The sequence below is a fragment of the Dromaius novaehollandiae genome, chromosome 11 (genome assembly GCF_036370855.1).
Source record: "Dromaius novaehollandiae isolate bDroNov1 chromosome 11, bDroNov1.hap1, whole genome shotgun sequence".
NCBI lineage: Eukaryota > Metazoa > Chordata > Aves > Casuariiformes > Dromaiidae > Dromaius > Dromaius novaehollandiae.
In genome coordinates, this window is record NC_088108.1 from 24,451,088 (window position 1) to 24,475,337 (window position 24,250).

Here is a 24,250-nt window from a genome sequence, read left to right on the forward strand (position 1 = left end):
ACATTTTATTTACCACAGGAAAATAACTTTAAATTCCTTGATAAATGACTGTGGGTTTAGGCACTTGAGCACTAGCAGTGAGTACTTGTCATCATCATTCCAATTTTATTTTCTCCTTTTCTTAATGTAGGATACATGCCTTTATTTTCCTCTTGTACTTGATATATCTAAGCGTGAATGGCTTATGTGGCCTCTCCTTTTTGTGAGAGGAACTGAGGCTTAAAGAGCCTCAGACTTGCATAGGGTTGTGCGGTGAGCTTATGAGAAGGACATTAAGCATGGGCCTCTAGAGTCCCAAGTGGGAACTGTAATCTGTAAGTGACATTTATTTATTTTCTGGTCACTTCATGGTAGAATGGAAATCAGCTTTAATCGATATCACTGTGTCGTGTCACCCTAATGACATTGCTTTGTCTTTAACCTCATGTGGTTGATCGCTGTGCTATGAGAGGCTGTTCCTTCCTGAAAGCAGGCCGGCCCGTATAACAGTATAACAATGGCTATAGTATTTTTTTAAAAAACTGTTGCATGGAGAGAAATTGTGGATATTTTATAGCAAGAACAAATTCCTTTAAGCTTCAGTTATGCTTACAGTGACTTCTAGATGTTGTTTAAAAATAATAAAAGCCCTCACCTGTTTGGGTGAGTGCAGAAAACAAAACTTTCCCAAGCAAATACCAGGAAATAAGATTCAGTAGGCCAATATGCTGCTAATTAAATTAATGATGCAAACTCTCCACAGATGTAGCTCAAAACAAATGAGGAGCAAATGGAGTTTTCTTAACAGTATTTCTTTTTCCCAAAGTATCTTCTCAAAGTCTTGTCAAAATAATTGGAGTTTTTAATATAAGCTTACTTTTTCAAGATGCTAAAGTGTGTTTGAAGGAATACGGTCGTGTATGGGGAAGCAAACTGGTTTGTCTTGTCGTTTGGAAGAATTATGAGAGCTGTAGGTCTGGAGATTTTAGTTTTACTAACTTAGCAAATTAAGTGCACGGAAGGAGGTACCTTAGAGGATGCAGAAGCCTTTGTTTATCTGTATGTAAAATTTTACCTGTTTTGAAGCCAAATTAGATTCTACATGAGTGATGATAAATATTACTTCCTTACTTCTAATAATATTATGATTATAAAATTCCTAGTTCTGTTTTTTCCTTCTAATTTTAAATTCTGTTCAAATACCTAAATGACAGCCTGTAAAAGCAGGGCAGAATGCACCAGTGGATTAGGCACTTTGGCTGACCGTTTGTCTCATCTCTTTTGGCCGAAACCTTTTGGCCCACCAAACGATGAGGCATTTACCAAGTAAACAGTTGAGACATCCTTAATATTAAAAAAAAAGAAAAGCCTCTAATCTGTAGTAATACTGGGATTCCTCTGTTTTGTCACAAGTATTAGAGGAAGAACATGCCCAAGGTAATATGGTCGAGTCCCAGCCAGTCATGGGATCCATTGCAGCTACTGCAGTGTGTTTAAATTAGAAGGCAGTTTGCACTCTGTAACCTCGGAGGCAGTTTGGCATTGAAGGATTGGGTCTTTTAGCCTGCCCCTCTGGAAAAGTAAGGTGTTTTTGTTTGTTTTTTATCTGCTGGATGGTCTCTTACTTTAATTTTATTCCCACATTTTTATGTAGTAGTTTCTGCTAACTTATACTGATTAACAGTGTGAAATATTTTAATTTTCAAAAATTTTATTTGGAAAGCGTTGATACAGCTTGTCTAAATGTCTCAGTTTAATTAAAATGCAAACTAAACTTTTACAATGAACTGAAAACTTTAAAGAGTAGAAGTATTGAACAGCTAAGTGATTTGAGGATGAAAGAATCTCTTTCAGGATAATGGCACTCATCTCCTTTCACCTGCTCACTGTAGAGAGATGTGTGAGTTTTCTGATTCTCAATAATAAATTTGTGTGTTCATAGATATTTAGTGAGTTATTATTTACAGGTTAAAATAGTTCTAAATATATGTTTGTGCATAAATGTTTGAATAAATCACTAAAAGGGGTCCTAGTCATCTGCAGAAGCAGAATTCTGTATTTGTTTTCCATTAAGGTAGGAATTGAGTATGAATTTTAATATTCTGTGTAAAATATATGAATGGATAGTTCCAGTTATTGAAACCTGGCCAATATAAGTAACTATAGAAAATAGTAATGACTTCATTTTTGTCATCGAATTTTTTTAACCGAGTGATTAACAAGTTTGTGGTTTCTTTAAAACTACTAGATTTTGGCTTCCAGTCCAACAATTTATTTAGCGAACGGTGACCAGGGTTCACAAATCAATGAGCTAAAAGTATAGTCTCACATGTCAGACTATAAAAGTAGAGTTACACACTTAAACACAAAATTTATTGGGCCAAAAGTTGGCAGACATCCCAGTTTTTGTAATTATGGAGAGACTGGACAGGAAAAAAACAACAATGAAGGGGAAAAGTGTATGATAGGAAATTGCTAATTAAGATGACATTTGATTACCTGCCATAAAAATCCAATAACTTACTATATATGATTTGCCAGAAAGCTGAAAGTATGCTTACAGTGTACGCTGAGGAACGCGGTAGATCAAATAACATGCTGGACATTCAGGCAGTGACAGCTGTCTATATCTGCTTGCCTGGAGTTACACTGAAAAGAGTAGTTTATCTGCAGTTCTGCTGGCTAGTGTAATATAAATTCAAGATCTTAATTTTAAATAACAAAACTTGGAAAATGTTGACTATATTTAAAGGAAAGAAAGAAATGCACACTGAATTCCTTGCAAATTGATGCTGTCCAAGTTTGGTAACGTCTATGAGAGAAGAATCGTATCCTGTTTCTGAACATCCGGAGCGCAAAGGCTTTTCCTTACGAGGTTCAAGCCGGTTTTATGAACAAACTTGGATTAACTCTGCATTAATTCTCACCTGAATGTAATCTAGTAATTTTGTGAGAGTGATCACGTAGCAGTGAACTGTTGGAAGTGAGGTTGGAGTTTACATTTGGTCTGAACTTTGGGGTTATGGTGCCTTGATGTATTCAATTCATTCATACAATACAAAGCATAATGGTATGTTTTCCCCCTTTCAGGTATCTAATATGGCAAAACTTTATGCAAAAAACAAAAGTTATGCCTCAAAGTAATATATTGGTTTCTGTAGTGTATTTGAAGTTTGTGAATCTAGGGTAATGGGTTAGTGATTTTTGGTCTTGAGAAAGTAGGGAATAAATAAAAACTTAGAAAGCAGTGAAAACAATCAACACCCTGTACTACTTTCTTTTTTTGGAAGTGAAGTTATAGTCCAAAAATAAGTGCTAGTGTCTTGTAAAATTACTTTTCAAAATTTTGTATCTGAATTTATTTTTTTAATTTTGAAATTTATTAAATTTATTAATTTAGGACTTGAGGTCTCAAGATTTACTTGAAATCAAGAGCTCATCTAGAGGCAGCAGTGCAGGTGGTAGAGGCTTTGCCTGAACAATGCAATTGCGGTGTCCTAAACCTGTCCCTGCTGCCCTACCAGTTTGTCAAGTGTGTGGGTGGTGGTGGTGGTTTTTTATTTTCTTTTAATAGAGTCTGTGTGGCCTTTCAGCATTCTTTGTAGTCCTGTGTTTTACTGACTTGCATACTGATGATCGTGCCATATTTCAGTGTCTTAGACTGGTCCATGTGTTAGGTAAACTGAGAAGTAAAAGGAAAAAATGTTATTACTTGATTATAGAACTTATTGCTTGAACTTTTGTTTGTTTCAGGAAAAAAAGTAGTTTGAGTTTCTTTGTGATATTCTTATTTAGTATTTTCTTGTGTGGGATCTATGCCACATGAAGGTGGAGATACTGAGCAGTTAACATATAAATAAATTAACAGTTATCACTAGTAAAATCCATAATTGGCTTCACCCATTTATCAGGTATTTCCAGTCTTAATACTTTGCGTGTTGAAACAGAGCATGTCCTTTTTATTTCTGTATGTTTAAAGTTTCAGTTGTTAGACTGCATTGAATTATTACTTAAGGAGAGCTTGAACTTAACTTTATAAATTAAGATTTTTTTTTTATTATTGTGACTGTGGGCTTAGAATCTTTTTTTTTTGCTGTTGGTTGAAGTGGGGGGAAAGAAAGGTAGCTGCTTGTAAGTGTTATGGTATTCTTAATAAAGAGGATGGCATGGATGGCATTTACTTCTGTCCAGGTGTACATCATTTTTAAAGGAAATAGGTAATTAATTCTTAAATATTTTTGTATGTAAAAAGTATTCTGGGGTATGTGTGTTCTCCATTCTCCCTTCTCTTGCACTTTCCCCTCACCCCCATCCCCCACAATTTAAAATCATCTTAAAATCTTTTCTCCTTAAACTTCAAATTAATTTTCAGCAACAGAGTTTTGGTTTTCAAAGAATGTCTGCAACATAGATTTTGTGTAAGGAAGCATTTACGTCAGTGTCTTCCTTTATGAATTGTATCTGTAGCTCTTAGAGAGAAAGTATTTTAAATTAAGTCCAATTAAGTAACACTATGGAACAATATTTACAAAGGGATGTGCTAAATGAAGTGGTAACTTTTTGTTTGAAACTACAGTTTTAAGATAGAGTAACAAAACCCACTGATTTTCATTTGTGTGCTTTATAATGTAATTCTGTCAAATTATGAACTTTGGCACTTGTTTGAAATTGTTTGGTTTTAATGTTGCTAATTTTTCTTTTCTTTTTTCTATTCTGCATTCCCTTCTCCAGCTGAATGGCCTTAAAATGGCAGATGAGCCCATGGAAGAAGGCGAACCATATTCCTACCATGTAGGTACATTTGATATGTGTTGGCTTTAGAAGTTCATTAGCATGATTGTGTTTTAAAACAAAGTGTATGCATTGCCTGTTCTTTAATAACTTTTGAAGCTAGCATTTTATTTGACTAGATTTGGACAGGCTCCAAGTCTCAGAGGTGACTTTTTTTCCCCACAAGTTTTTGAAAATTAACAGCTGGGTAGTAAGTGCCTTGTTTGGAAAAGGTTGCGGCATGAGGGTGGTGCTTTATGGCAGTGTCTCCAAGCTGGAAGGAGCATTTATGGATCCTTCAACCTCAGGGAGATGCTCAGTCCAACCTTCAACCTTCTAGACACCAAGGCCCATCACTGTTGAGATGCTTCTATAGCAGGAGTGGCTTTCACTTCTTTCAGTGCTCCTCACTTCTTTCAGTGCTTCGTGCCACTTCTGTTTATAAAGCTAGGATGGGGATAGCCTTCAGGGAGGATGCCCATCTTCGTACAAATTGCCTGCTTCAGGAGTTGTCGCCCTTACTTCATGAAACACAAAACAAACAAGAACAATGCTGGGAGAACTGCTGAATGCAGATGTGCCTTCTCGTTTAAAGGCTGTGGTAAAAACATTTTTTCTAATTTTACTTCTGTAAAATGATTTTTTTGATCAAAACTGGTAGTAAAATTTAGGTGGACCAGCGTGCTTAGTGTTGCTCATGTTAGGAAGGAAGAACAGATGACTTTTTTATGTAGTTGCTGTATATTCATGTAAAATGTACTTAATTTCTGTCAGCTTAGAACAGAATTTTTACATCAGTATACTAATTTGACTTTTATATAGAAATACCCCAGATAAGCCCTGTTAAGCATGGATTTCTATCCAGTGCCTTGAAAACTTGTATTTTTAGATGCTGAAGATCAGTATTTTGTATGCTGGCTAAATCTTAGAGTAAACTTCAGGCTAATTCTCCACGTGATGAAGAGGCTGACTTTGGAAAAATTGATCATTGTTTTGCAACACATATATCCATCTATTTTGAATAGAATCGTGGAAGGGGTCAAGTAGATCTCTTTACCAGCTATAACCACTGCTGTGTATTGCAATAATTTTTAAGTAAATGATTCAGAGGGTAAACTCTTGGGGACAGAAATTTGTAATGCTTGTGTATTTCCTCATGCTGTGGAGTAAGTAAGTAAGCCTTCAGCATGGTAGTTGTCTTCCATGTAACACAAAGACGAGCAATGGGTTGTGTCTCAATCTTTCAGTGTACCTGAACCAAAAGGATGTTGCAGAGCTGGTTTGTTAGGCGCTAGGAGCTACAAACCAGTCAAGCTGCAACTAAGAAAGATGGCAAAATGCCAAAACTGATTGTGGCATTTCTCTCAGTGCTTTATTCCCTTCTGTTTAATCTGCTGGGAATGGTTGCCTCTTTTGCAAGGCAGCTAGGTGACAGCTGTTACCTGAGCCCTGGAATAGACTTGCTGCCCAAGCAGCCGTGCATAGATATCCACATTTGCAATTTATGGAGACTAAACTGGAAATAAAAATGAAACGGGCTTATATATCCATTCAGCTCTGTATCTGCTCATTCCTTGTTGATGATCCTGACATCTTTTTGTACTTCAGTCATGCCAATTTCTAGCACTTTAATGGTAGGTAAGTAGGTGAAATTACATAAACATCTTTTGTAAAGCTAAAACTTGTTATAAAAACCCCCTCATTTAATACATATCTCAAATTATTCTTTATTAGCATGGAAAACATTTTTCTCCTGAGTTCACATTTAGAAATACTCTGTCAGTCTCCACAGCAACCAGATGTGATGTCACAGGCTAATGATTCAAGGTGGGTGATAAACAGAAGAGCAGATGAACTCTTAAAGATCTCCTCTCATGCAGAGGTTCACAGTGTTAGGGAATACAGATTAGGATATTGAAGTAAAAAGGCTTCTCAATAGAGTATTCACGTATTTCACAGAAAGAATCTACAGTTAAGACTTGTACAGCTCAGTGTGCAAGAGAGGAATTGCTGCTGTCTGTCATCAGATGACTTGAAATGCTAGCATTTTCACCTGCCTTAAATTCCAAGTACATGTTAAAATTGGAAGGGATGTGTGTATCTTACATGTAACATAGTCAGATGAATGGATGGAAGAGATTAAGTTGGAATGTCAACCATGTGTCACTGCTAGATGTCAGCTGTTTTTTCCTGAACAAAGAGACAAAATAAAGTAGCTTAAAAATAAAATATCTTTTCTACTGTTTCCCATCAAAACATTAGGAGGTGGATGAGATGTGTAGAGAATTTCGTTAGGTGCTGCAGTATTAGCTCCCATGAGAAAGAAAAGAGGGATGCTTAAGCAGTTGATCACTGGTCTCTTCATTTGAAATAGTTAAATCTATTCTTAATACAGATTGGGATGCAAGTCTGCTGCAACTTGGGTTAATATGTTAGTTTAGCTGCAGTTTCTTTCCACTCCCTATGCACCCTCCAAAAAAAGTTTTTTCAGAAACTGATGCATCCTCACAGACTTTGACAAAATAGTATGTTTTGCTGAAATGAAATTTTGGCAGAAACCTCCACTGTGTCTTTATTAAGCAGTACAAGTATGACACCTTTTTGATGGATAAATAGGTAATCCCTATCTCCTTTTTCTGTTCCTTAAACTTTACAAACCAGATCATCAGAATTAGAGCTCTCCTTTGTACAGTATGTGAATCCTTCTGCTCTGGGTTTGTAACAGGACACTTATCATTTAACCTTACTATGAGTGTGCAGATCACTCTCTGATTAATTTGGAACTCAAAATTTTTGAGTCATTTGCCAGAAACAAACTCCACCTGTGCTGTTTGTAAGCTTCAGCTGATGTTGTGATAAAGAACCTTTATCATATAAAGGGGGTAATACTGCTATCTTTAAACTGTGAAGGATGTTTTCAAGTGTCCGCTATTTTGAATGCCTCTCTGCTCCTCACCCTTTATGCGCCTCTATTTCCATTTCTCTCCTTCAGGCTGATAAATCTATGTCCAGACAGTTGCAATGTATCAGTGACTTGCATGGCCAGAAAGCCGTTCTAGGGCCATTATGAAATATTTTACTGGAAGACCACAACAGCAACAATTGTTTGGAGTGTGAATTAGAAAATCTGTTATCCAGGCAGCTGCTTGTGTTAATATCTACCTTTTCATGGGAATCGGGCAGGAGGAATAGGCTTTTCTGGAAAGAGGATAAATAGGAAATGTAGGGGAGGGAAAGGACTAATGTGCAGTAACAGCTGGACTGCAGTTTGTGCATATGTTAATGTTAGTTTGAACTCTTTCCTCCTTCCTCTAGACAAACAAGGCAATTAATGTGCAGAAAGTTAATGCAGTGTGGAGATTGCCCAGTAGTGCTGCTTGCTCTTCTGGAATATGAAGCTTCCCCTTGCCGTATTCTGTAAGCTTGGCGATGTAAAATTGAAGTGTGTACTCTCTCTATACAAAATCAGTTAGTTACTCTCAGAGCACAGCAGGTAAAAGCTGCTCACGACCGTGAAGCCTGTCACTGCAGCCATCCTGCCCTGTCTTGGAGCCCTCCGGTTCCTGACCGAGATGTTACCTGCTGGTCAGGAAGCTCTTGGAAACCGTTCTTCTGTGGGCCATTGGGTCGTTAACAATCCATATGGCTTGGACTGACTTTTTTCATATCTAGTACACCTACAAACTAATTTGCTGTGTGAGTGAGGAACAGTACTGTCTTCTCATATCTTAGTTATAACTGCCAAGCTCTTCTAACAGATCCTATTCCTGTTCAGTGCAAGTGCATTGCCTGCAGGAAACCGAGCTCAGGTGTGCAGATGAATGCTGAGGATCAGATGGGTAAATGCTATTTTGTACACAATACGCAAAAGGCTTTCTTTTAATTTCCTTTCTGTTATTGCTGTAAGTACATACACATTTAGATAGTCAGATTTCTACTCTGATCTTCTGTGTAATGCACCAACTAGAGGATTTCATCTAGGTACTCCTGTGTAAAGTGATAACTGATCAGAAGCGTTTTTTTTTTTTAACATGATCTTAGGCATAATCTTATGTCAAGCCTGAGTATAGCAAGATGTTCTCTGCTAGCACAAACTGTTTCAAGTAGTAAGGCTGGTGGGTTTTGTTCTCTTCATTCAGGAAGAGAGATTCATTGTGGGTCCCCCCTGTCTGGTATCTCTGTGCTAGGAGAACTTTGAGGCGAAGACCTAAGGAGAGGACACTTAGTAGTGACCTGGATCCCCTAAAGACATGGAAGCAGTGCAGATCAGGCAGGATTTTCAGTTGTCATTGGATTGTATTTGCTCTGCACAAGAAATTGATTGATATTTTTAATAAGGCAGAGGGATAGCATTCCTGTTCCATGTTCCAGCTCAGGTTGCTGTTGCTGTTGTAGACCTTAGCACGTCAGGATACTTGTTTCAAAATCTTGGTTGTTTTGGCTCCCAGAGGTTTCTTTTGTACACCATAAATTTTATATAGCTGCAGTACATCATCGGATTTGTCTTCATCATGGATGTTTGTGCTTTCATAATTGTAGCTGCTGTGCCCTATCTTGCGAAAGGTTAGAGTAACAGGCAAAAATCAGCAGAACCCTAAATCTTTTCCTTACCACAGAACTGCACTCGGCTCTATGCAGGACTTCACACTGGATCATCTTTCCATGGGTGCTGCACCTCAGAGCTGTTTCCACCACTAGATAAAGGAATTCTTGGAGTTCTTAAGATGGCTCATAATTATTTAATATCTTCAAATGATGCATGTTCCTTTAGCTACAGTAGTGGATGACCATATTTGTCACTTGCTGCTGTGAAAAGCAATAATTACTTTAAATGACGAAATTCAATTTAGCTTTCATTAAGAATAGCTTGGGCAAGGGAAGGATGAGGAAAGCAGTCACTGGGAAAACTAAAGGCATGTGAAATAAAGGTGGAGCATGAAAGGTCATCTCAGGCTTAGTTTAAAAATCTGAGTTTATTCCTTTCCTACAAGAAGACTCCTGCTTATTTTAGCTGCAGGATTTGTAGCAGAAGGAAATGAGCTTTATTCAGTTGGATGAGACTTTGACTTCAGTTTTGAAATTTTAGACATGCACCTTTTTTTGTTTTTTTATAAAAAAGCTTGGAAAAATGTTTTTGAACAGCTTCTTGGAGGCCTCATTACTGTTTTAAGTATTTTATTTAAAAGAGTAAAAAGAAGACATATGCACTTCTAGTAAGTGGATTAATTTGGGACTGTTCTTTTTTCTTTTTCTTTTTTTTCCTCTTTTGAAATAATATTAATAGGATGAGGGAAGTGTGAAAGAAATTCCTATTACCCATCATGTGAAAGAAGGATGTGAGAAAGCAGATCCAGCACAGTTTGAACTACTTAAGGTTCTTGGTCAGGGATCATTTGGAAAGGTAAGATACAAACTTTGTTTTCATCTCATGTCCAAAATACAGTCTTCCATCTTCTTTAGTTTAGATGGATGCTTGGGACCCACCAGCTGTGTAATGAGCATGGATAGACATTTTAGGAGGAGATCATGGTTTCTCTACTTCTCTTTTAATTATTGTACTTGACACAGTGTGAATGTTTGACTATTTTTTCAATATATGGAAACTGTACTGATGTAGATACAGAGGAATGATTGTGGTAGCTTTATCTTATCCAAAGTAACAGTAAAGTAAATAACCTGGGAAATGTATTTCAATGTTTTATTTTGTTGTATGTAGAAGATTATCTACAGCTAAGGACACTAAGTGGAAAATTGCTCAAAGAGGTTGTAGAAGATAGGTGACTTTTTTCTGTTGTGATAATTACTTTTTTGTAATGTGCTACTTGATGTTACATTGCAGAAGTGAAATTAGCAATCAAATGTCTCACACGGTTTTGAAACACTAATTAAAATATTAATCATAACATATAACTAGCTAATTTATTTTTTAAACCACCCTAGGACAGTTTTGCAACATCTATAAAATTGTTTCCTCCTTTGGAAAAATATGTAAAATAAATTGGTCTGTTCTTCTGGTTTGATCTTTCTCATGGCAGGAACAAACCTGTGCATGTGGTTGTATGACAAGGAAAAATTGTTAGACATTAGGCATTCTGTGAATAAGTGATAGATTTAAAAATAGCCTTTAAAAGGTTTTCTTAATATCGTACAGTTTAAGAAAAACTTCTTTATCTGGTAAAGCTGGTGGCTGACTCCCGCGTATGCTTCTGGTCCTCAGACACTAAAAGGCTCTGTGCATTTGTTACTCCTGACTTGAGGTGTCTTAAGCTAGCTGCCAGGCTTCAGCATATTTGGTGCAGACATCTAATTCTTTACCCAGAGAGTGATTCTTACTTTGGAGCTTAAGGAACACTTTTGCTCAGGACCATACCAGCACGCTGAGCCGTCTGTTTCAGAGCTTTGAAAATCTGGCTGTACTGGTTCAAGAATCAGGCTTAAGAATTGCAGCACTTCTGAACAGAGCTGTATTTATATAATATTTGCTGTTTTCTATTTGAAAGATAAAACAAGCAATACAGATCAATGGCTGTTTCCTTTGTGATGTTTGTTTTTCTCTCTCCAGCTCGTATTTCCCAAGGATGTCCCTTTGGGTTTTTAGCAAACACATTGTTTGTTTCCTCTGACCTAGTAGTACTACAATCCATCTCTACCCGTTTTTACTTTGCTTCTGCGGAGTGGTATTAAACCTCCAGTCTCTTAGTTTAGCTCCTTTGTTCAGCCTTTGATAACGTTCGAGGGCTTAGTCTGCTGCAGATGGGCTTTGATTAGCTTAGGTGAATCACTGTGCCTGTATGTGTCCATGTCGATTGTGCTTTAATATGTGCTCCGTGTCAACGGTTGAACAACCGCCCACTGCATCTCTGCCGGATGTAGGATTACGCGGACTTTGACTGCAGATTAAATAGATGCTGTTTGTTGCTGGCTTTCGGTGGCAGCTATTTACATCCTTACTAGCTAGAATTCATAATTTGTGCATGGATGCCTTACATTGTTACAAGCTGCTAGTTGTTGTGCGTTTAAATGTTTGCCAGTGCTTTTTACTTTACTAGCTACATTTTAATTCATCAGTGGCTAGTAGATTAATCTGCATGTTTTCTTACTTTGTGATGTTTGAATTGTTCCCTTTACGATAACAGGAGAGCAGTGCTGTAGATCAGTCATTTGGCAAAACTTCAAAAACAGAACAACTGATAACCAGGAAGCATGATTATATATATTTTTTTCTCCCCCTGACCCCAAACAACTTGGTGGCAGTGCATGAAGTTCTAATTCTTGAATGCAAAAGCTTTTGATTTAGAAAAATATATATAATGTACGTATATATACACACACACACTTATGTGTACATGTATGTGTATGTATTTATAGATACTTAATTTCTATTGTATATATGTAAATAAATCTAGTACTAATGAAAATCTGAATAAAAATAAGATCAGAGAGACTATTTCAAATAACTCTTGGCATTCTCTTGACTTGTCAATATTAACTGCAAACCCCTTTTTCATAATAATTGCTATTCTAATAACAATTCAGAAACAGAAACACATACCAAAAGTTTTGTAAAGTGAGAGCGGTAGCATTTAGAATATTAGTCAGTGGAGATGCATGTGTTCATACTGCATTATTCTCTCTAATGCTATGCTTCTCTTAGTGTCAAATCATATACTGAATGTCTTTAAAATTCTTCTGGAAAGAAAAGAGTAGGAAAACCTGTTGGGGTTGCTGTTCCGGAGGGGAAGGGTACTCTGCCCTTAAATGGAGAGGTTTCCTTGCCCTTGTCTCGCCACTCTTACAGAATTCACTAGTATAACCTGTTGCGTGTTTGAGACTCTGGCCCTAAACCTCAAAAGTCTGTTAGTATGAGTGGTAACAGCCTTGGGCTGACTTGTCCTGCTGTTGTCTTTATCCAAGAAAATAATATAAAAAACACATGATATGTGAGTACTTGTTTGATAAATGCTTTCTTTTAAGACTGTTCACTGTAGAAAAGAGCGTGTAGATTGTTTATGACCCATCTCGCTGCTTAGGAGAACTTGCTGGGGTATATACCTGTGTCAGATACTGTATCTCATTACTGATAGAAAAGGAAATGCAATTTTGCTCTTTCTTTAGAGATGCACACTTCGGAAAGAACGCTGAAAGCTGTGTGAAACCAACAGGAGGTTTGCAAGTGCTCTGTTATACTTGCTTATTTGATTACCAAGCTTGTTTATGCAAAAAGACCTACTGTGAATATTTGGCAGTCTTCATTGTGCAGAGTTCTGGGGGAACGGGATGAGACTGAGGACATGCTATCTCTTTGTCTGCATTAGTGAAGTTAAAAGTAAAGATGTACTAATGTGTGTTTTGTGTGAGGTTTTTTTTGTCAGGTTGTTTTTACGTAAAATATTTTTAGCAGTGATTTGAGACACAATGTTTATATTCCTAGGTCTTCCTTGTAAGGAAAATAATTGGTCCTGATGCTGGGCAACTTTATGCAATGAAAGTTTTGAAAAAAGCTTCTTTAAAAGGTATGCATATCTAATTAGAACTTTAGAAAGCAGCTTATTAGGGGCACATGTATCTCTTAAATGAGTTCTGTAGATGCTTCTTTTTAAAGTAGTTTTCTATCTTAAATCTCTTTTCTCGATGAGTTCATAGTTTTTCATTGATGCCTGACTTTTTTCTAGAATAATTTGTACATTTACATTTAAGAATTATTTTAAATCTGGTCAGGTAGCTTTAATTATAAAGTGTACTCTTTCATAGTTTAAATTGCATTCTTTAATTCTACTTAGCCTTTTTCATTATACTAGAGCAAATTAATTTCATAAACAATTTTCCTTTTATCTTTGTTAGGTTAGTGCTCTATAGTGGTTAAAATGCTGAGCCATTCACTCTCGTTATGGGAGCCATAGCAAGCTAACCTATGTTTTTGGCTTCTGGAGGGCACTTTAATGGAGGCAACTCTACTGGGTAAAAACATGGAATGTTCCTAGTTGGAGAGGAAAAAGTGATCTTAAAAGACTGAAAACATACATATATTCAGTTGAAATAGTTAATTCAGAGGTTAAAGTTATCTGGCTAGATGTGTAGATGTGAACTTTTGTTATGTGAAAGAAATGTGATTTATCATGAAATATTGGGATATGTTGAAAAAATGAAGACAATAAAAAAAGCTGGAGCAGGTGAGGAACAAAATATAGTTTTGCTGTCTGAAAACATGTTTTGTGGGAAAAGTAAAAATTAAGTACAAAATAGGCAACATACAGGAAAAAAATTCTTCTTTAGATAGTTAAAACTTTCTGTATGTTTTTCTCCTCCATTTGTACTATACCTCATAAATTTGTTTAATACGAGTCTTATCTTTTTTCTCAGTTCGAGATAGAGTTCGTACAAAAATGGAGAGAGATATATTAGTAGAAGTAAATCATCCCTTTATCGTCAAACTGCACTATGGTTGGTATTTATTTTTTGCTACAGCTTCTTTCATTGCTTGAAGGTATTACTGATCTTGTTCTTGATGTTGGAGTGGTGTGCATTAAACCATAGCTTTTTGTGAAGTATAACTAAGAAAGACTGCATATAGTTAATACAAAGATTGCATGAAGAATAAGAAAACAAGACACTGACAGCTAGATATTGCTGGCTTCCAGTATATGTTACTACACTAAGCTGTATGAAGAAGCGTTCTGCCATGATGGCACTTGAGTACAGAACACAGACTTTCTTTTTCTTCACTAAAGTCATCAGCTCTTCTGAATAGCCTCTGCAAAACTTAACAGAGCCAGTGTTTTTCTGCCTGAGGCCTACCTTTTCTTCTTTTACAATGGTATGTTAGTTTTGGTGTTAGGATTCCCGGACCACTCTGAGTGTCTTTTTGAAACTATTTCACGCTGATTCCCTTTGTATAGATATAGTAGCTTGACACTTCAGTTGCCACTAGGATGCAAATATATATGGTGTTTAACTGCAAATCTCTAGGAATGTTTTCACTACCTACATACTCCTCTATTCAGATGGAGTTCCAATCAGGTCTTCCTTCCAGTGAAAGACTAAAGAACATGTTAAGTTGGTCATATGAAAGTTTAATTTGACATGTTCTTGGTGCACCGAATAGCAAGAAAATTTGTTCACATTTTTGAAGGGTTGTAAATGCATTTGTGGTTAATATGAAATCAAGTTCTTATTAAAATGATTATATGCCCCTATGCAAGTGCCTATGCAGAGTCTTTACTGACAGAGAAAAATGTAAAGATCTGTTATTTTCTTAGCAGTACACTTCAAAATACTATGAGAGCTGTATGGCACTTTTGGGTTTTCGGAGTTTGCATCTGTTACTTTCTATTCTTTACTTCACAGTCTTTATACTAGCAAACTGCCCCATCGTTTCTACAATTGCATTCTCTACTGATAGATAATTTTTGCATTGGTATCTAGTGACTAGCTGGTTGAGGGATGGTCTTTAACTTTGCTAATAGCTTCCCCTGTTTAAAAATAAGAGTGTGATCAGCTTGAAATATATTGAATTTGCAATAAATTAATGGACTGACTTCCAACTTTGTGTGGAAGTTTCCTTAAATAAAAAAGGACACCCAAACCCTCAGTTCAAATATGCCACCCAAAACTTGCATTAAGAAAATCTTTGTCTTTCTCACTTTTGTAGTGTCCAAATTAGGGTCTGTCTACTTCAAATCACATGGCTAAAAAGGAATGTAAATGAATGAATATGTGTGTCTGTGTTTAAAATTTGTAGATAAGGTACTTTGTACTTAAAAATCTTGCGCAAAGCTTGTTAGAATTTTCTAGAGGTTTTTACTTTTCACTGAGTAAAACCACAATACAGTAGTTCACGTATGTCTGGGTGTTTTCCTGTTATTCCTAATATTTAATAATCTCTTATGACTGAGATCATCTTTTGTGAAGAAGTGCTTATTCATTCATAAAACTGAGTAATTCAGCTGCACATGACAAACTTACATGAATTATTTCAGTTGCAAAACCAAAGTATTCTATTATACTAAAATCCTCAGGTTGTAAGAGCATTCAGAATCTGTTTTGTAGATCATCTTTGTCATGTACAACTATTGATTTGCGTTTTTTAAAAAGCCTTTCAGACTGAAGGGAAGCTATATTTAATATTGGATTTTCTCAGGGGAGGAGATGTATTCACACGATTATCCAAAGAGGTAAGTACCTAAAATTTTATCTCAACTCAATATTAGATGGGGATTTTTGGTTTTATTTTTTATTTTTGTCCATACAAGGTTGTTTTCTATAGCTGTTTCCCCTGTAATTCTTGTCACAGTCAAGTTTTTAGCAATTTAGCTGGGCTTTTCTTGTGTGTTCTAGAATAATGGGCTACAACCTTAAGAGATATCATCAATGCGTATTGATAAGTAGCCTGAATTTTTCCTTTATAATATCTACATAGACCAGTTCTTTTGTCTCAAAATGCTTTGTTGCTTGGAAACCTAACTGAAGTAAGTTAAGATTTAGCAATAAAGCAAGCAGATGTATACAAAGCTCATGGTCGGTTTAGGTGATCCTGAAAGCCCATATATATAGGAGATTTCTGCTACATTGTAAAATTTCATAATGCTGTGATACAAATCTTAACAATCTCACAAAGTGAGAATATTGACTCTTTTTAAGGCATTCTTTCCTCTTTACTTAGTATTGGCATGTTGCTGGAACTGTAATTTTTCATTTCTCTTTTTGATTTCTGGGGAGGTAGCTTCAGGGCAGAGAATGTGATGCAGCCTGCTTATTTATTTATTTTTAAGTGTTTGTCATCAAATATTCATTATATGTTAGCTTAAATATTATGAACATGTTAATAAGATTTTTTTTTTTCTTTCTGCAAACCTTTCCTAAAGCTCTAAATTTTTAATGGTAATTTTTTCAGCAACTTCGCAGTAAGAGAGCTTTTCAGTGTTTTCATTAGTGTAAGTGCATTTATTTCTCATGCATAGAGAAGGACACTTTCTAATACAGCAAAACTGGATGTCTGACTGATATTTGTGATATGAAAGAGATTGTTGTATCACCCATATCTGTAAGACATGAACTAGGTTTGGGGGTTTTTGTATATCTTTTTTTAAAAAAAATCAAGCTTCATTTTGGGGACAGGCAAAACAGAAGGAAGAATTGCAAAAAAAAATTTTTTTAAAGCTGACCTTGGTGAAACAGTGCTTCTCTCTAAGAATTGAATTCAAAATTCATCAACTATGAGCTGTTAAAATAAAGGCTAAGAGCTGTCTTAAGGGAACTGGCAAAATTGTAAAGGGGTTTTGAAACATTATGTAGGGAAGAGGTCAGTCTCTGCTTTGGTATAGGATGTCTAAGTACAGGAGGAATTCTAGTATAACAGGACCTAGTCTTTTGGCAATAATGCATCTGGGATTACGGACTGTGCAAGATCCTTAAATAAGGGATGCAAGTCTATCTGTAGTAGTACTGGCTAGGCAGCTGGAAGAGGTGTGTGTTCCCTTTGGGAATAAAGAAGCAATAATTGTGAAGTTGTTTTTACTGTTAAGTTTCTGCATGGTTTTTGGGAGACTTCTGATAGCTTCTGTGATGGCTTTTAAGGACTCACTGTGTATATCTAGGGAAAAAGAGGGCCTTTTTACTTGTTAGTAGGAAGAAAAGCAGTTTTTTGGAGGCGCATGATAATGCGCAGTGGACAATGGACAGTACATGTGAGGGTAAATTCCCTATGGCTTTTTATACTTGCCACGCAAGGACTGTTTTAAATTAGATGGGTTTAGTATGAGGCTATTAGAACAGTTTTGTTGGTCTTAATGTGGGTATGAGAGTTTCAGCTGTGGAAGTGGAATTGAAGTGAATACATAGTAAAGTTTTCATTTCTTGGGTAAAATCTAACAGAGTTGATTTATATTGTGCTTAATTTGACACAGAAGGTAGTTTAAATGAAGTTAGTTATTATTGTAAGGTTGCAGATCACCATTTAGCATTTTTTTATTTGCATTTTTGCTGTTCCAAGGACTAATGCTATCCAAGTTTTCCTCTTGCTCTTTTGCACATAGATAAAAAGCAGTATCACCTTTGCTCTTATAAAATCAAGGTGAAACTTTCTGTGCTGTTTCTATTGTATAACAGCTTTGTTGTTCACACAGCACTAATTCCTGTTACTATGGAAATTGGGAATATTTCTTGTTGCCAGTAAAGCAGATTGCATATTTATGTGCAGTTCAAAGAACTAATCAATGTATTTCTAAACCATTAAATCCAATTACCTTAATTTATAGAAAAGCCTTGTTAACTATTTACTGTGCAGTTGAGGTGTTTCTTCTCCCTGTTCCTGGTGTTTTCAGCAAATAAGGAATAAATCAGTGTGTGTCCTTTTTTTTTTTCTTTCTTTCTTTTTTTTTTTTCTTTTTTAAAATTTGGAGTTGTAAAGATTAGCTTCTCTGCTAATTTGTATAGTTTGTAGAACCTGACAAGAGCCAAAGCAGTTATGATTCATGTATATGAATATTAGAAGCAACCTGTTGGGTATATGGGGCAGAAATGCAGCTCTATAAAGTGTCCTATATGCAAGGTCAGTCAGTTTTTTGCTATCTCACAGCATTCTTTAAGTTTTTTTTTTTTCCTGAAAAGAGCAAATTAGGTGGTCTGCAGTTTTTACTGCTGCTCTTCATATGATTATTTTCACTGTTTCATCTTGTGTCCTTTTTTTCCTAAATATTGGTAATGTGAATTGACAGGGACAGTCAACCACTGAAAATGCCACAATAAAAGGAATTGTGTATCAGATTTTATGATGCAGTGGGAAGCGGTGGTAGCTAACAGTCTATGTAGGACGTAGTGCCAGAAGGAGCACTGGTGGTCAGCAAGACAAAATATAATAATTTAAATTTATTACCTTGAAAGTTAATGGTTTGCAGTAACTGCAGAAATGTGTTTGCTTTTAAGTATTAAGCCTAGTTCTTTTGTATACCAGATGATTAGCCCATTCTTGCATATCACTTGTGTTAGGCGAATTCATGAATTGTCAGTGCGTAAGGTACGTGTGAAAGTTTTTTTTTAAATTTAGGCAGACAGAAGTATTTTCTTTTAGATTACAGTTTTAAAAACTGAAGACAAGATCAGAAGGTAAATCTATACAGTTCTTATTAGGTTATGTTTACAGAGGAAGATGTGAAATTCTACCTCGCAGAACTGGCCCTTGCTTTGGATCATCTTCACAGCTTGGGAATTGTATACAGGGACCTGAAGCCAGAAAAGTAAAGTAAAATGTATTTTACCACTATTACATGTACTTTGCTTATTGCTTTGCATTTTCCACTATAAAGATGTTAAAGAAAAAAAAACCTAAAAAAACCCCTTGGTTTTTTACATAATCTTAAAAAAAGTTAAAAAAAAATAAATAAATAAAATAAACCATTAATGTAATAAGCCAACATTATTACACTTAAGTCAAAAGATGTATTTTTTGTTGGACAAGATCCAAGCTGTTAACTATTATATTTTATATGTTGTATGTAAACATTCCTGTTTATGTGTATTGGTGAATGTCAATTTTAATTTTCAGCATTTTGCTTGATGAAGCAGGACATATCAAGTTAACAGGTAGGTAGCATTTATTAGCATAGCACTTTAGTATCTGTGTATAAGCTTATATTTACAAGCAGTGATGTGAATAGTGATGATTGGAGTATGTATAAAGCCTGTGTTTAGTTGTTTAGAAAGCTTTTTATTTGTCAGCTTTTTTATAATAAATCTGTATCCCTTTCTTTTAACTGGTATTTATCTATCACCAGGTACTTTTATTGAAGTACTTTAGAATATCTGCTACAGGCCCTGATTGTGCAGCCTAGTCCCTTAGCAGATCCTTATGTCCAAGCAGATTCCATTGAGGTTAGGTGATGTTTTAGTAACTAAAAACAGTCCACTCTTCAGGTCAGAACGTGACCTGTATCGAGATTGACTGTTAAATGCCTTTAGCTGAAGATCAAGAGGTTATTCACCCTGGCTAAAAATTGCTGACTTTGTTCCTTTTTAAAAGTCTTAGACATGTTTTTGATGTAGAAGAGATTTTAGCACGCAATAAGACTTCTGAAATGTTAACTTTTTTTTTGCATTTCTGTTTTATTACTTTTAAATGCATAAAAGTTTGTAGGAGAAATAGAAACAGTTATAATTTCCCAGGAAAGATGTATTTTTATTTACCAAATTAAGACTGAATGCTGTATTTGGAAAAATAAATTATTGTGAATTACTGAATTCTTAAAATTGCAATTAAGGTGGTATATTTTTATTGTAAAATTCATTATGTACTCTGATATCAAAATATTACTATTAGATCCCAAGTTAGAAAGAGTTATTTAAAGTCTCACAGACTTACTGGAATATATGTACACAGTAGTTTTACTTGTAAACAGCTGATTATTACCTAGATATTTTCTAACATGGAGTGACTGGATATTCATTATAAGTATCACAGGTTCTTTTTTTTTTTTAAGTTGTGAGGTTCCTTTAAAAATCTTAAAGCATCTAAACTCATATTAAAATGTTTGATTTCTAGTTAAAATTCTCTTAGACTACTTTAGCATCTGAATTGCTTTCTCTCTCCCCCCCCCCCCTTTTTTGAATATTAGTTATAATGATGCTGATATTCAAAACCAAGGTATAAAACTACTGCTTTTTCCTGGTGTCACGCAGAAACCTTATCAATGCAGGATTTTTATTGTCCACAAGTGCTTTAAAAGGGGTTATGTAGGAAATGGTGATTAAATGACGTAATTTTTTCTGCATGGTACTTTTAAATTGAATTCAACTTGAACTAAAATGAAAGATTAGTTTTGGGGGGTTTGCTTTTGTTTTATTTTCTCCATCTCTGTTGGTGCTTGGAAGTCGCTTCTGAGGCAGCTTTCTGGGTCAATGAGGAATCCTAAAATTCTCACTTCCTCCTGAAAGTAGAAAGAAGAATTGAGAGGATTATTCATTAGGAATAGCTTTCCCTTTGCAAAGGGGAACCTTGAGACTCATCTTGAGAGTTGGGTTAACAAGGACCTATCTATTCAATAGCATCGTTTAAGAGAAAAAAATATTCTGAAGATAAAATGAGCAGACATGCAAGACTGTTTTCTTTACTGAACTTGTGATTCAGGTTGCAGAACTGTGTTGCCTTATGTAACAACATTATTTTTAGTCTGATTTTACTTATTCATCATTCAGTAATACCAGACCATGCAGCCTGCCTTCTCTTTGAAACTCGCTTTCACTTGTATGCAGGGTTTTTTGCATTAATAAAGTGGGCAGCGTGTTCTAGCAGACACAGAGAAAATGAGAACTCTCGATTATCACGAGGTTCTAAATGTATAATGTTTTAACTATTGAATTGCTTATATTTTGACTAGTAATGTTGTCTGATCCTCAATTTAATGACTTAGAGTGGTTTGATGTGTAGTACATCTGACATCTCTAGATGTCAGGCGTCAGACACCTGTCAGGCTCTCACTTTGCAATACTGCATGCAGCACTTTTTTCTAAAGTTCTTTACTTGCTCTCTTCTTGTGATGCTGTTGTAGACTTTGGACTCAGCAAAGAATCGGTAGATCAAGAAAAGAAGGCCTATTCTTTCTGCGGTACGGTAGAATACATGGCACCTGAAGTAGTAAACAGGCGAGGCCACAACCAGAGTGCCGATTGGTGGTCCTTTGGTGTGCTCATGGTACTGTATGCTTCCTTGCTTCCCGTGCTTAGAGGGCAGAAATATGCTCCCGGTGTCGAAAGCGGGTGTTAAATAACCTCCTCATAATAAGCTTGTCCAGATTTAACTAAGAATTCAGTTCTTGGGTGGAGGGAGGAGAGAAGTTGATAACTGAATTGCTGCTGAAATAGTAACTAATATGAACAAAATTTACCTTTTGCCTGCGCAGCCTTGGAAGGAGTACTTGTTAGTAACTTCAGAGTTTGTATATAAACTCTTTTAACAGTTTCAAAGAGTTGCAGCCAATGATAAGCATGAAACTTTAGTTTGTATATTTATTTCATGTGGTACTTTAGTAAAAGAAAAAAAGCAGAAGGCTTGGTTTTGATGGAGTATTAATTGCATTTTTGTAAAAATGCAATTTTTACTTTTTACAGTATAAGTCTGTAGAATGAATATTTGAGTGGAATAGTGAAATAAGTCAGTAATGCTAGCACCTATGCCTTTCCCATAAGCTAGATAGGCTGGTGGTCTAACATCAGGCCAAAATATGCATACTGACATTACAGTTCAAACCAGAGTATTGCTTTAGAATTCCTTCTTGCTGCTTTCATGATAGAGCAACATATAAAACTAGGTTATAGAGGGGATTTTATGATTCTCTAATTTAAGTGGTTTTCAGGTTATAGCTGTAAAATCTTCCTACATCATCATTACATTATTTTTGCCATTATTATTATTATCTTGTAATTTATCTGTGAGGGAAAAAAACTGACCTGAACTTTTTGGATAATCCTTAAGAGTTCAATTGAATGTCTCATGTAGTGATATGGAGGACTACAGTACTTTACACTTTGAGTAACTAGGGGAAAAAGTGTTGATTTAGATTAACATTTGTTCTTTTCAGTTTGAAATGCTTACTGGTACACTACCATTTCAAGGTAAAGATCGAAATGAAACTATGAATATGATACTGAAGTAAGTATATTTTCTTATTTTTTGGAAAGTCAGAAAAATGTAACTTTAAACATGTTTTAAGTTTGTAACTCCATGTGCTTGAGTGCATTGAGACTAGAACAGAAACAAAAGAGCCCAAAACTCCCCACACAAATTGTGTTTGGATCCCAGATTATGGAAATACTGTTAAATATCTGCAGGAATTAAAATTGTAAGGATAAACTGGTATTTTCACTGTAGGTTTATAATAAAGATGAAAACAGTACAGTGGATTAGAAAAGCATTATTTACGACTTTACTGTCTTCCTGCTGTTACAGCATACGTTATTTTCTAAGCAATAGTTAGTCGTGTTGCTTTGTGTATATGAAGAGCATACTAATGTGCTCACATTTTTCGTATTAAATTACCTCTGTTACAACACAAGCTGTCCAACGAGACAAACTGGGTAAACTGGTCATTAGTAAATAAAGCTGTTTGGCAAACAGTTACTGGTCTTTATTTATGCTTAGCTAAAAAAGAATTTTGTTTAGACCACGTGGGGAGCCATGGGCCTTTTGAGGGGGTAGTATCTGAGAAAGGAAACAAGAAAGAAGCTCCGTTCTTAACAAAAGACAGTTTGAACTTACCATGAATGTGAGTTTATGGTGATATTACCTGTGAAAGATGATGTAACATCCAGTTCTGCATGTAATTTCCTGGCTTTAGTGTAATTTTTTCACAAAACAAATTTGGTAATGTTTACCAGCACCAGCTTTATAATGGCTTAAAGAGCTACTCACTGAAGCTCTTTCTTCAGGAGGAACTTCAGGGACTAAAAAAATAGAAGGATTTGGGGGTTTGGTGAGTCTCTTCTGGGACTTGATTCTGGTAAAAATATTTTGATGATAACTTACTGGTGTTATGAAGACAACTTTGAAAATACATTTTTTTATTGGAAAATCACTCATGTATAATGTGAAATGGAAAAGCTAACAATTTAAAACGTGTATACTGTCCAAGACTTTGGAACAGATCCTTGATAGATCAAATTGTACAGTTAAGTCGACGTAGAGCATTTTTAGTAAAATACATTTCTTTTTTGACTACTTCTGTTTTTCCACAGAGCAAAGCTTGGAATGCCTCAGTTCCTTAGCCCTGAGGCACAAAGTCTTCTGAGGATGTTGTTTAAAAGGAACCCATCAAATAGATTAGGTTGGTGAATTTATTTGAATCTTTGAAATAAAAACACGTTGGCTGAAATTGTTGTTTGAAGAAAATAGCCACTGGAAACTCTCAGGCCCTGATGCTGGTGGTCAGTAAGACTTTATATACTATTTGTTGTTAGCTTAGATCATGTCTTCTTGGTTTGTCTGATGAATGACTACTTTCCTGGGCCAGTGACTCTTCGGGGTGCTGGATGCAGAATTCTGCCGTCTTGCTTAAGCTTCAGCAGCTGAAGTTTTTCTCTAAAAGGGTTTTAAAATGCATTCTTTTTATCTTGTAAACTGCTTGGATCTTCAGAAATTGGAATTCACTGAACTTTCTTCCACTCAGTTTGAGTGTACTGTATGCACATAATATGTTTAATGAAAACTGAGGCTATGACAAGTATTTAAACAGAGCTGTTAGCGGTCTCACTGCTGAGAGATGTTGCTTTGACAGTGTCGGAGCAAAACACTGCTGAGACTCTGTGGGCTTCTTACGCTTTGGTTCGTCTCCCTGATGAGGCATACACTGAAGTATTTTACGTCCTTGGAATATTTCTGTATTTCTGATTACCATGAATAACTGTGTCTACGCAATTGTTTTTAAAAATGAAAAAGCTAATTTTTAATGCAATCACATAGCCAAATCATGCAAACCGTAGCCAAAAGTGTTTTAAATGCAGTATCTTCTTTGTTCAG

At 35.7% G+C, this 24,250-nt stretch overlaps 1 protein-coding gene across 4 annotated transcripts in view; it reads left to right on the forward strand.

Annotated features, from left to right (window-relative positions):
* RPS6KA6 (ribosomal protein S6 kinase A6) overlaps positions 1-24,250 on the forward strand; it is a 47,653-nt gene that overhangs the window by 5,307 nt on the left and 18,096 nt on the right. For 2 of the 4 annotated variants that reach the window (XM_064518444.1, XM_064518445.1), the window contains exons 2-11: positions 4,711-4,770; positions 10,034-10,150; positions 13,181-13,262; positions 14,110-14,190; positions 15,841-15,920; positions 18,874-18,980; positions 19,289-19,326; positions 21,288-21,430; positions 22,317-22,387; positions 23,470-23,558. In XM_064518444.1, the coding sequence (XP_064374514.1) occupies positions 4,711-4,770; positions 10,034-10,150; positions 13,181-13,262; positions 14,110-14,190; positions 15,841-15,920; positions 18,874-18,980; positions 19,289-19,326; positions 21,288-21,430; positions 22,317-22,387; positions 23,470-23,558 (868 nt within the window). Of the gene's footprint in view, positions 1-4,175; positions 4,197-4,710; positions 4,771-10,033; positions 10,151-12,120; positions 12,690-13,180; positions 13,263-14,109; positions 14,191-15,840; positions 15,921-18,873; positions 18,981-19,288; positions 19,327-21,287; positions 21,431-22,316; positions 22,388-23,469; positions 23,559-24,250 lie in introns of those variants that run through there. The other 2 variants (XM_026110958.2, XM_026110960.2) reach the window with 2 other exon arrangements.